Genomic DNA, 12,112 nt, shown 5'->3' with positions numbered 1-12,112 from the left:
ATAATTAATATCAATTACAGCAATTAAGTTCAAATCAAAGCATTTAAAACCTTTTTCAGCAGCATAATATCTTTAAAAATAATTAAAAATGCATAAAACAGATATGAACATCATCCTTATAAAAACCTTAGCTTAAAAGACAAATAAATTCACTATTATACAACTTATGAAGCTGAAATATCATTCTAATGAACTTGTTTTAAGCTCTTTCATTAATAAAATTCAAACCCAGAACAATGATATAAAATAAAATGATCAAGATTGCCATCCAGTGGTCATTTGTGGTTGTTGCACCTCTTAAATTCAAATAATTGCTGTTAGCAATATATAAAAAATTAATACATAAAATATGCAATTTATAAAACATATTAAAGACATTCAAAATCAAATGTCCCCATACTCATATTATAAAATCATTAAAAGTATGTATTTAAAATATTCCATCATATAAAATTAAGAATCAAAAATACATAAATATATATATTGCTTCACAATTTAGCTGCACGTAATTTTAGAAGGGGCATAATACTAGTGTATTCGTTGAGTCCTGGTGCATTATATGCTTCTAGGGTCACTTGCCACCAAAGTTCCCTATACTCCAGTCTTTCTTCCCACGGCCCTCCTCTAATGTCTCTTTCAGTGTGCTCAATAACAGAAAATATAAAGCTAGCTTCTTTACATACTAAGCTTTGTTTATATAGATCATTACTTTCTTTACAATTTTTTATATCATTCAGGTGCTCAAAAATTTTCCTTTTTAATTTTCTTTCGGTTTTTCCAACATAGAAGGAATGGCATTGTTTACAACAAGCAAAGTACACCAAGCCCATAGAATCACAGTTATAGTAATATCTGTCATTTATTATTGTCTGGGCAGATAGAGGCTTTTATCTTATGAAGTGCATCTGGTAAACGAAAACGCAGTGGTTCAAGAGCGTTAATGCTGTCTTTCTTGGCATGTACCTTTTGTGTTTTGTTTTCGCTTGGCAACTTTTGATCGAATTAAAATCCAAGGATATATACAAGTGGTTCCTGCTCTGCTCCTTTTTTTGAAGATTTATCGGTTTTATTCACTTTTGATCTTGTTTCGTTGACACACACACACACACACTTTGGGATATGAGTTATATACAAAGACACAGACACTCCTGGGGAAGGCTGGCACAGGTTCTCCAGCTATGCCCCTTCTGTCCAGGCTATAAGGTATTAATCACCACCACCAACCACTAATATCAGCTGCTAGTATGGCCCTTATCAAAGGGTGTCCAATTATTACTGTGCAATATTATTATCCAACTGATAAGTGTGACTGAACAGCAATGCTTATTTGGGGTGGCTTGGGCAGTATCACTATATACATGCAATGTACTCTAGAGCTTAAATTATCTCCACATACAACAGCCACAGTTGAAAGGTTTAAAATATTTAATAATAAATAATAAGAACACAAGGCAATACTTCTTATTACACAGTGCTAGTCAAGAGTTCAGAGATCAAAGAGAAATGCTTAAAATAATACAGTAGAAAAGTTCTGGCATCAATACAGAAAAAACAGTCTAATATTCCTATTTCCTAGCTATATGTAAGAGAAAACACGGTTCTAAAATAAACATACATATACAGCAAGACAGTGCTGGTGATGTTGGATGTTCTGAAGACAAATGCCAAAATGCTCTGACTCTCTCTGTCCTTAAATTGATAACACAGTACTACTGACTCATTTCAGATTACATCATTTCTGTCCAGTTCCCAGGCTAACAGAAACCCAGAGTGTAACAGCCCTTTTGATTTTGCTCCTGGTCAGGAAGCTACAGCAATAAAAGACATTATCTCTTGTCTCAAAACAATAGCAAGAATTCCTTCATCCAGACATCTCAGCTCAGAGTTTGAGATCAAAGAATTATACAATGCTCGACTTATCAGCTTTCCTTCAGCAGAGTGCAATGTGGTTACATTTTTGAAGTTCAACATTTAACAAATAGAACAAGCATGTGGCTTACATTAATATTTACAAATGACATAATTCGGTATAAAATCCTATCTAGCTAGGTTGGCAGCTTTCATACATCTTCACATGTACATAAATATTTTATTGGTCATATGATTTCATGGTTATATAAGGAGGGGGTTTACTGCTTGAATTTGTCTGAAGAAGTTCATTTGATTTGAGTGAACAAAAGCACTCACATATTAAAGTTTTGGTTTACCTTTGGAGATGTGGCCCTTTTTTACTTATTTATAGAGAAAGCCAGGGGAGAAAATGTGATAGAAGTATGGAAGAGAGTGAAGAAGGGAGATAAGTGGATGCAAGGTATGACTAGGTATTTTTCCACATTTAGAGGTATAGTTTATCCTGGTGATCAGTAAGAACAGTGCCAGCTTTTGGCTAGGAAGTCTTTCAGAATGGATTTGAAGGATGGAAAGGTGGGTACTGACCTGATGGATACAGATAAGGAGCTCCAAGCCTTAGCAACATGGCACAAAAACAAGCAATGCCCAGCAGATTTGATAGGTTTGTGGACAGGCAAGAGTTTTTGGTCATTGGATCATAATGACTGACTAAAACATAATTGTATAGAATGTTATTTAGTGCTTGAGAAGCAGATGAATGCTGGATAATTTTATAGGTGGTAGGAAGCTGTGTATATGATAGCTGATGGGGTAGATCTAACCAATTTAGGCTTTTTAGTGCTATACACTGGTGAATTCTGAAAGGGGTATTTGCTGCAAATTTAGCAACTCTGTTATAGCATTGTGCCAACAAGTGTAGCTTTAGCTGTCAGTGAGAATGTTTTTGGCTCTATAAAGCATCCCTAGTTTTTGATGAGATTTTCTTATGCAATTTTTTATATGCAGTTTGAATGAAAGATTATCATCCACTATCATCCCTAATAATTTCCTATGAGAGGTGACTTCTATGGTTGTAGGAAAGGACTTTAAATTTTATTTTTTCATGGGAGAGGTATTTGGGGAAAAGTGTTCTTTTAGGGTTGAGCATGAGTTGTGAGTTACAAAGCCATGTTTTAGCTGCTGTTAAAGCTTCCTGAGTAATTTTTGGAGGTGTGCAATGTTGTCAGATGCGCAAATGAGTGTGGAGTCATCTGCATACTGTATTAGGGAGTCCTGTTCTATGGATGTGTAGAAGGTGTTGGTGAGAATGTTAAAGAGGAAGGAGCCAAGGATAGAGCCTTGTGATACACCGGTGGTGACTGGGAGGTATGGCGAGAGGATGGAGTGCCATTTTACTGATTTATATCTCTTGGACAAGTAGCTTTTGAACCGTAGAAGGGTGGACTGATAGAAACCAAATGAGGACATTTGAAGAAGTTTGCAGTGACAAACTATATTGAAGGCTTTAGACAAGTCTAGAAATAATGAGGAGACTAATTTGCTTTTACTTCTAGCTTTATTGACAGTATCTATATAGATTAGAAGTGCACTGTTAGTACTATGGGGAGAATGGAAGACATGTTCTGTAGGGAATACCTGATTGTGGTATGCATGTGACACCCACAGACAACTAGACCAAAAGTCTTGAAATTGTTTTGAAATGAAGAAGCATTTTCATCTAAAACTCAGTATCTGATTCTCCATGTTAAAAGGGAAGAGTGAATGAATCACACCTTGCAGTCTGACTTCTTTTATTTTTATTTTACTACTAGTCCTACTGTAGAATGTTTAGTTGGATAAAATCTAAAAACAAATTAAAAATAAGAGTGTAAACAGCATTTGGAATGCATCAGTGATCTGCCTATCCATATTAAATCACACTTGCCCTCTTCAACGGGGAGATCTTGTAATTACCCACCACCTGATCAGGGAGTGGGCAGCTCTGTTACCACAGCTTTGTCCCATTCCACAACAGATAAAAGGTAAAAAATGCACTACAGATGCAGTTTAATATTTTATGCTGAAAATTCCGGTGTCCTAGTTTAAATTCAGTAAAATACGGCACTATACAATACAGCTGTAATCCACATTGTTCCTTCACCACAGTTACTGTAGTGCAGAAGCTGTAAACCACATTGCCCCCACCACAGTTGCTGAACTGCACCAGCTGTAAGCCAGATTGTTCCCCTCCACAGTTACTGTACTGCCGTAGCTGTGAGCCACATTGTTCCCCATTGTAGATACTGCACTGCAGTAACTGTAAGCCTCATCGATCCCCCGTCACAGTTACTGCAATGCAGCAGCTGTAATTCACATTGTTCTCCCACCAAAGTTACTGAACTGCAGCAGCTGTAAGCCATATTGTTCCCCAAACACAGTTACTGCACTGTGGCAGCTGTGAACCACATTGTTTTCCTGCCACAGTAACTGCATTGCAGCAGCTGTATTCCACATTGATGTTGTTCCTTATCACTGTTGTAGTATTCTTTAAACTTGGGATATCCTGACCAGGATAACCTAATTTCCAGCCAGAACACCAAAGCCTTTACACCTTCCTGGCATCATATGTCAGACATATGTCCTATTTGCAAGGCATAAGGTACATATCTGATGTACAGATGTCTAACCCTCAGATCTTCTTTGCTGCCAGTTTGAATAATACTTCTGAATTCGGTCTGTGTGCTATTCAGCAAGCTGGCTCTTCTACTGAGCATAATACAGATAAGTGCATCATTGGAATACCTTCCTTTTTCCTTTCCCCCTTATAATTTGTGCTATGTCATCTAGAAAGGGGAAATGTGTGGAAGACAGATTTCCCTTAAAGGCAGAGATGAGAAGTATCTTTTTTGTTTGAGTGCTGTGCCTGACCATACTAAAAGTGATATCTGTTGGGCTTTTGTTCCTAAGACACTCTGCAGTCATTTGTCTCCCTCTATTTATCTGGAAAACCAATGTCTGAAGTTATTAACTCAGGGTACCATGGCTGCATCTGCCCACCTTGATGTTCAATCGCCTCTTAAAAAAAGGAGCTATGAAAGCATGTACTGAACTTGCTGCTGTCCAGCCCCCAGTGGACATCTATCTTGGTTTGAATGAAGATGCCAAGGACTGCCTGGTGCTGATGCCAGTTTACTCTGCCACAACCCGGTTGGAGGCTGACACAGAGTTGCCTACTTGCACATCCACTGAGGCTGTGCATATGTCTGGTACAGACTTGAGGGGGAAATCACAATGGATTATATCTGAAGGGCCTAGGGAGATTCTTCAAATTTTAATTAGGGAAGAGGTGCCTGGTAGTTTTATTGAATCCAGGTAGGGCTCAGACCCTCCTCGATTTTTCAAGGCAGATGTTCCTGTAAAAAAGGAACAGAAAACCAAACATGGTTACTGTAGCTAAAGATCCTAAGAAAGAGTGGCAGAACTTACTCAAGAGCTGTTTAATGCCCTTATGGTTCTGAAGCTTCCACAGAGTTTGTCTGCCCCTCAGTCATGGACCCCGTCTAAGAGAACAAGGGATTCAGCTTCTTCTGAAGAGGAGTTAGACTCTGGTGAAGAATCCTTAGGCTATTTCTCTCAGATGCACTCTCCTGTGGCATTAGTGTCTGTTGGAAAGGATTCTTTTTACTCTGACTCTTCTTTGGAGGACTTATCCTTTGGGGATACACTAGTTTGTATGATGGGACACTTTAAATGGGATTATTCACAAGTGTCAGATGTTTAAAAGAGACACTATGAACTTTTACAAATAGAGTCACTCAGATGATCTGCAGTGCCTCCAATCTTAGCTGCCTTGTTGGACACTTACAGCAGCTTCTCTGGCTCCTGACTCTCAGCCTCCAACCCCTTAGAAGCCAGGCAGATCCTGCTGTGGCTTCCATGTCCACAGATAAGCCATCCAAACTGCTTTCCTCTTTCAAGCTTCTGCCTTCTGATAAGGAAAACCATGATATGGAGATATATAGGAAAAAAGCATATACTTCTTCTATCTTAGCTTTTAGGGCCATTAATTATCAGACCCACATTACTTGATATGTCCTGGCTCTTCTGTCTCAGCTTGGCTGTGGGAGATTGTCTGACCTGCCTGATTCAAACAGTAAGCTTTCTGCTCTCTCTCTTTACTGAGCTCTGCCCATCAGGTAGCCTGCCATTCCATTAATGCAGCTATGATGCAACTGATGCCTCCTCTAGGACAGCTGCATCTGGTTTTGTCAAGAGAAGATACTCTTGGTTGCTGTTCCAGACTTTACCTGATGGCATTAAAGCCAAACTTTTAAATTCTCCCTTAGATAACCAGAATCTTTTGGCACTGCTCTAGAATTGTTTAAAACCTTGCAGGATAAGGGCAAGGTTATGCAGGACCTCAAACAAATGTTTAATTCTCCTGTACCTGAGTTCAAGAGGAACTGTCCTTCAATACCTTCTTTTTCCTTAGACAGCCTAGGCAATCTGCTAGAGGTAAAAGGGTTTCTAAGTGGATCTTCCTGGATAAACCCACTCAGAGTATGAGGGACCAAAACCCCTCTTTTCCTATCTGCGTGTATCTGACATCTAGCCTCCCCTACCCCTTAGACAGATCACACTGTACTTCAGGCTAAGCCTTTCCTTCCCTGTTTGGTAACAGATAACCACAGACACATGGGTTCTTTCCATCATCCAACACTGTTATTTCATGGGTTGGAAGTTCTTAATCTCCTGCTTATCAGCTTCCCCATTTCCTCTTGTCATTTGAGATCTGGTGGAACAGGGAACCATTCAATCTGTTCCCTTGTTTCAACAAGGGACAGGTTTTTATTCCATAATGTTTCTGGATCCCAGGAAGGAGGAATTGTGGAAGCCAAATCTATAAGTGTCTTATCTCAATAGCTTTCTCAAGATTCCTTCCTTTAGGTTGTTGTCTTTTCAGACTATTTTGCCTGTTCTTCTTCTCTAGGCCTTTCTTGTCTCCATGGATTTGACAGACACTTACCAATTCATCTTCTTTTCAGGAAATATTTGTATTTCTCTGTTTCCTCCTCTCAATATCAGTTCTCTGCTTTGTCCTTTGATCTTTCTACAGATCCAAGGATATTTACCAAATGTCTAGCCCCAGTGATAGCTGTCTGCAGACTTCATGGAATCCCCTTCTCAGCTACTCCAGCTTCAGAAAATACACTTTGCTATGCTGCTCCTCTGCAGTATGGGATTCACTCTCAATTAAAAAAAAAATCATTCCTGACTCCCTCTCAGGAGCAAGTGTTTGTGAGTTGCAGGATTCAGACCATTCCAATGTTCACTTCTCTCTTTCTTCCAAGGTCCTTACTTTGACAACTTATTTTCAGTCTCTTATTCTTCTACCATTTTTTTTCCTGCAAGGGAATTTCTCTGAGCCCTGGGGTGATGGCATCCACCATTCCCATGGTTCCTTTTGGCAAACTTCACATGAGGAAATTTCAGTGTCATCTCAAGGCTGTTTGGCTCCAACACTACCACCTTCTGGAGTTTCCAGTCCATGCTTTCCCCTGTCTCAAACTCAAAATCCACTGCTGAATTCAGCAGATCCCCCTAGATCCTGGCCTGCCTTTTCAGGTTCCTCTTTCTACACAAGAGCTGTACACAGATGCTTCCAATCATGGTTGGGAAGTTTCTTCCAACAATCTGAAAATACAAGGTCTGTGGTCCCATCGGCAGATGTCAGACGACATCAATATCAAAGAGATGAGGGATCCAATCCTAGAACTTCAGGTCTTTCACTGCCTTTGGGGTACAGGTTCTCTAAATGTTTTTACAGACAATACCACTCTCATATGGTACATCAACAAGCAAGGAGGCATCATTGCAGGCTGTACCTTCAGGCTTGGGATTTTGCAATCCATCATCACATGATTCTTCAGGTGGTTTACATCCCTTCAGAGCATAATATAGTGGCAGACTGTATTATCAGGTCCAGGGCACATCCTCACAAATGGATGCTTCACAGGGAGGTGCTTCTGGACATTGTTTATCGGTGTGGTACTCCTCAAGTCGACCTTTTTGCCTCCCCTCTGAACAACAACTTCCTTGGTTCTGTACCAGAGTTTCAAGTCCACTGGTTTGGAAAGTGGAGGCCATATCTTTCTCTTGGAGTGAGATGTTCCTATATGCCTATCCTCCTGTTCCTGTACTCCCCAGGGTCTTGCACAAGATCATTTGGAATACATTCAGAATGTCCAATTCTCGTCACTTGTCTAAACTTCACCTGACACTTTGGGTAATAGTGTTTTGATTCCTTTAGACACCACTTTTCTGAGGATGTGCTTCAGGTTTTGCAGGAGGCAAGAAAACCTACTATTATAAAATCCTATGTGGCTAAATGGAAGAGATTTCTATATGGTATCTCAGACATGACCAGAATCATTTTTCTGGGGAGGGGGTCCTTTTTTATTTGTGTAAATTGCGCAATACTGGTTTATCATATTCTTCTGGTAAAGCTCATCTGCCTGTCTGCCTTTAAATTCTCCTTTATCTTCTAGTTTTGAAGTCAAACAATTCCTAAAAGGCATACTTTATATTAGACTCCCAAGAAAACCTATTTCTCCTTCTTGGGACATTAATGTTGTTCTTGAAAAATTGACTTAGTCCCCTTTTGAGCCTGCCTTTTTTTTCTATGCAGTATTATACTTGAAAGACTGTATTGTTGGTGTCTATCACTTTTGCCAAGAGAGTTTCTGAACTTCAAGTCCTCATGGTGGTTCCTTCTTTTTTGTTTGTTTTTTTTTTTTCACAAGGACAGGGTGTCTCTGCACACTAAATCCTTCTTTTATGCCCAAGGTGGTTAAGGATTTGTCATAATCAGTCTATTTATCTTCCCTCTTTTTTCATTGTCCACAATCTGACAGTGAGACAGTACTACATACTTTGGATTTACATAGACAACTCGGATATTACTTGGATAACACAAAAACGCATCTGAAAATCTGAGTACTCTTTTGTTTCCTTTCATGCCAAGAAGTTGGGTTTGACAATGTCTAAGCAAACCATTTCCTCCTGGATCTCTAAGGCCCTTTCTTTTTGTTATTCCTTTCATAGCAAGCAGCTTTACTCTTCAGTTTGTGATCATTCTAAAATGGCATTTGCCTCTTCTGGTGCTTTTTTCAAGGGTCTGGATACTTGTTCCATCCTGGAAGTTGCTACTAGGTCTTCTGTTCACACTTTTACCAAACATTATAAGATGGATGTCATTTCAAGGGCCAGGGCAGAGTTTGCCAGGGCTGTCCTTCCTGGGTATGTTCTTCTCTGCCTGCCTCCTCCTATAATTTTCTGTAGTTTTTGTACTCCCCCAAGTATAAAGAATACTGCAACAGTGATAAGGAAGGACATGATATAGTTGTGTAAGATCTTACCAGAGCAGTAGATGTCCTACATCTCACTGATAAAGTATTCAGTCCCTCCCTCCTACTCCCTTTTTTATTTTTCTGTTGCCCTTCTGCTGGCCAAGGGGTTTTCTCTTATGTCCTTATCTCCCTTTTATTTCCCTTCCTGGAATGGGCATGTTGTTATTTCTCTAGGGTTTCTCAAGTTCAACTGGGGAACTTCTTCTGAGGACAAGGCTTCCTTACCTTACACCTTGCACATAAGACATACACTTGAAATATGATGCTGGGAAGGTGTATAAGCTTTGGCATGCTGCCCAGATATTAGTTTATCCTTAGCAATTTATCCCATGTATAAAACTACTGCAACAGAAATAGGCTATCTACTGTTATGATAAAATCTTACACAACTGTACTTTCCCCTACCACAGTTACTATACTACAGCAGCCATAAGCCGGTTCCCCATCACTGTTTCTATACAGCTGGATAGAGTTTATCAGAAGACACACTACCAAATATAAATATAAAATGTTAAACATTTATACAATCTTAAACATTTGACAAGAAAGGCAAATGACAAGAAGACCATGCAAGGAGGAAGCTGAATAGAAAATGGATGAATGCAGTGATTATTGGATGGATGAACATGACATGTTCCACTGCTCAACCTATGTTACTCCTCTAGCAATTATTCTTTGATATGAATGGATTCCAATGACTATAAATTTATACATCATTTTGTCTCCATTCGTACTACAACTCTTTGATCTTCTCTACGATTGTCTTTATTTGCTCCTTGATGTCCTGTGAGCTGTTGATACTAGCTGTAGGAGAAGTCAGTGTAAACAAAGGTGGAGAGCGCAAGGCAATCATTGCATGGAACTGTTACACCTCTCCAAAAAGGTGGCATCATTTACCATTTTGATGGTTGTAATCTATTACAACTGCCAAAAGTGCACACTTCTCTAGTTATAGTTTAAGTTTCCTACATACATGCACATACAACTTTTCTAATCATGAGATTTTAGATATGACATGTGTAAGAGTAATGTTTTGTGCCTTAGGCAGACTGTTCAATCCTAAGCAAGGAAAATGCTTAAAAAATTGAAACTGAACATTGTTGCAAAGAATAATGAGTGACTCTCAGCTCTTGGATTGCATTCTTAGCGAACAAATCCTATTTCTTTTGCTAGGGCAAGGGAGTGGAAGACACGTACTGGCTCATAGGCAAAGAAGGTTTTAACAAACCCCTTCCGACACCACCTGACATCCTGACAGGGTAAGCATAAGTGTGTTTAATAAGAACTTCATGTCATATTTAAAACAGAACACTTTGTGCCAGATGTAATTAAAATGAAAATATGATTTTGCACATTGCAAGCTGTACAATTTGTGTTCTTCATTATCCTTCAGAGCCAGTAACCATGGCATCAGTCTGAGTGAGATACCAGAAGAACGGAGAAGAAAACTAGAGAAAGCACAGGACATAGTGGAAAATCAGAAGAAGAAGAAGAAGTAACAAGATAAGAAGACAAGTAAGAATTCATTTTACAAGATTCAGCACTGAGCCCCATACATGATATCTTCACAGTGCAACATTCATATGCTGTAGCAGATAACAACATACTGTTCTGCCCCATCACATATCTAGTGCCACTAAATGCAGCACTGAGGAAACATAGTGAACACCACACACAGTAAAGTACATCTAACACAAAGGCAACACCACATAATACAGTACTCATAACACATAGTAAACACAACACAGTTCTGTACATATAGCACAGACATCACACAGTGTATTACTCTTGACACATAGTAAACATTACTTACTGAGTACTCTGTACATAAAGTGAATGTCACACAATGCAGCATTCAGGGCATGCAGTGAAGACCCAGCAATACAACACTCATAACACACACAGAACACCACACAGTGTAGTATATAATACACCACATGCACAGTATAATGTCCACCCACCCCTTCTGTATCCCTGCCTGCAGGTACCCATCTCCCCACACAGACTCCTTATATTACATTGTTTCATTGTAATACTAAGTAATGTCCACCCTCCCCTCCTACATTGCTGCTTGCAGGTCTCCATCTCCTTACACAGACTCCTTTTATTACATTGTTACATTGTAATACTAAGTAATGTCCACCCTCCCCTTCTACACCACTGCCCGCAGGTCTCCATCACCCTACACAGACTCCTTTTATTACATTGTTACATTATAATACTAAGTAATATCCACCCTCCCCTCCTGTATTACTAACTACAGCCCCCATCTTCTTACCCAGATGCCTTATATTACATTGTTACATTACAACACTAAGTAATGTCCACCCAACCCTCCTACATCATTGCCTACAGGTCCCCATCTTCCTATCCAGGCACTTGCAATGCAAAGTAATACTAGCTAGCCATGATGTGAATCACCCTTTTTCCTCCTGTGCTCTGCTCTATTTACATTTCTTCTTTTGTCCACTGTCTAAGACATCCCCTCCATTTCCAGCTTAATTTAAAAATATGATTATTGAAACATACCCTTTGGATTCAGTTCAGGGCACTGCTGTCCATTCTACACTTAGATGGCAAAGAACTGCTAGTCCAAATCCATTTTTCATTGTCTGTTGCTGAAGTCAGGAATTACACTCCATAATCCCCTCCTTCCTTATTGTGCAAACTGGTTACACGTGTAGCACTTCTCAAAATGTGATCTACGAGTACAGAATCCTGGTATGTCTCTGCCACACCTTAACTGTCTCTTCTGACAAGTCACTGCTACCTCTGTACACCACAGTATGTATCCTCCCCCTCCTTTGGTGACCAGCTTGGTTACCTCTTCCCATTTTTTACTGTCTAAGCCCAAAGAACAGGCTTACTGTAGG

General features: G+C 39.5%; 1 protein-coding gene across 1 annotated transcript in view; it reads left to right on the top strand.

The window, feature by feature from the left end:
* Window positions 1-10,742, top strand: part of GUCY2D (guanylate cyclase 2D, retinal) — a 1,710,150-nt gene extending 1,699,408 nt beyond the window's left edge. The window contains exons 16-17 of the mRNA XM_044076324.1: window positions 10,413-10,498; window positions 10,633-10,742. Of these exons, the coding sequence (XP_043932259.1) occupies window positions 10,413-10,498; window positions 10,633-10,738 (192 nt within the window). The 3' untranslated portion in view covers window positions 10,739-10,742. The remainder of the gene's footprint in view (window positions 1-10,412; window positions 10,499-10,632) is intronic.
* The last annotated feature ends 1,370 nt before the right edge of the window (window positions 10,743-12,112 follow it).

Source organism: Protopterus annectens, chromosome 7.part0 (assembly GCF_019279795.1).
Source record: "Protopterus annectens isolate FY-2018-M chromosome 7.part0, PAN1.0, whole genome shotgun sequence".
NCBI lineage: Eukaryota > Metazoa > Chordata > Ceratodontiformes > Protopteridae > Protopterus > Protopterus annectens.
Note: the sequence above shows the minus strand (reverse complement) of the source record. Positions and strands in the feature narration are given on the sequence as shown.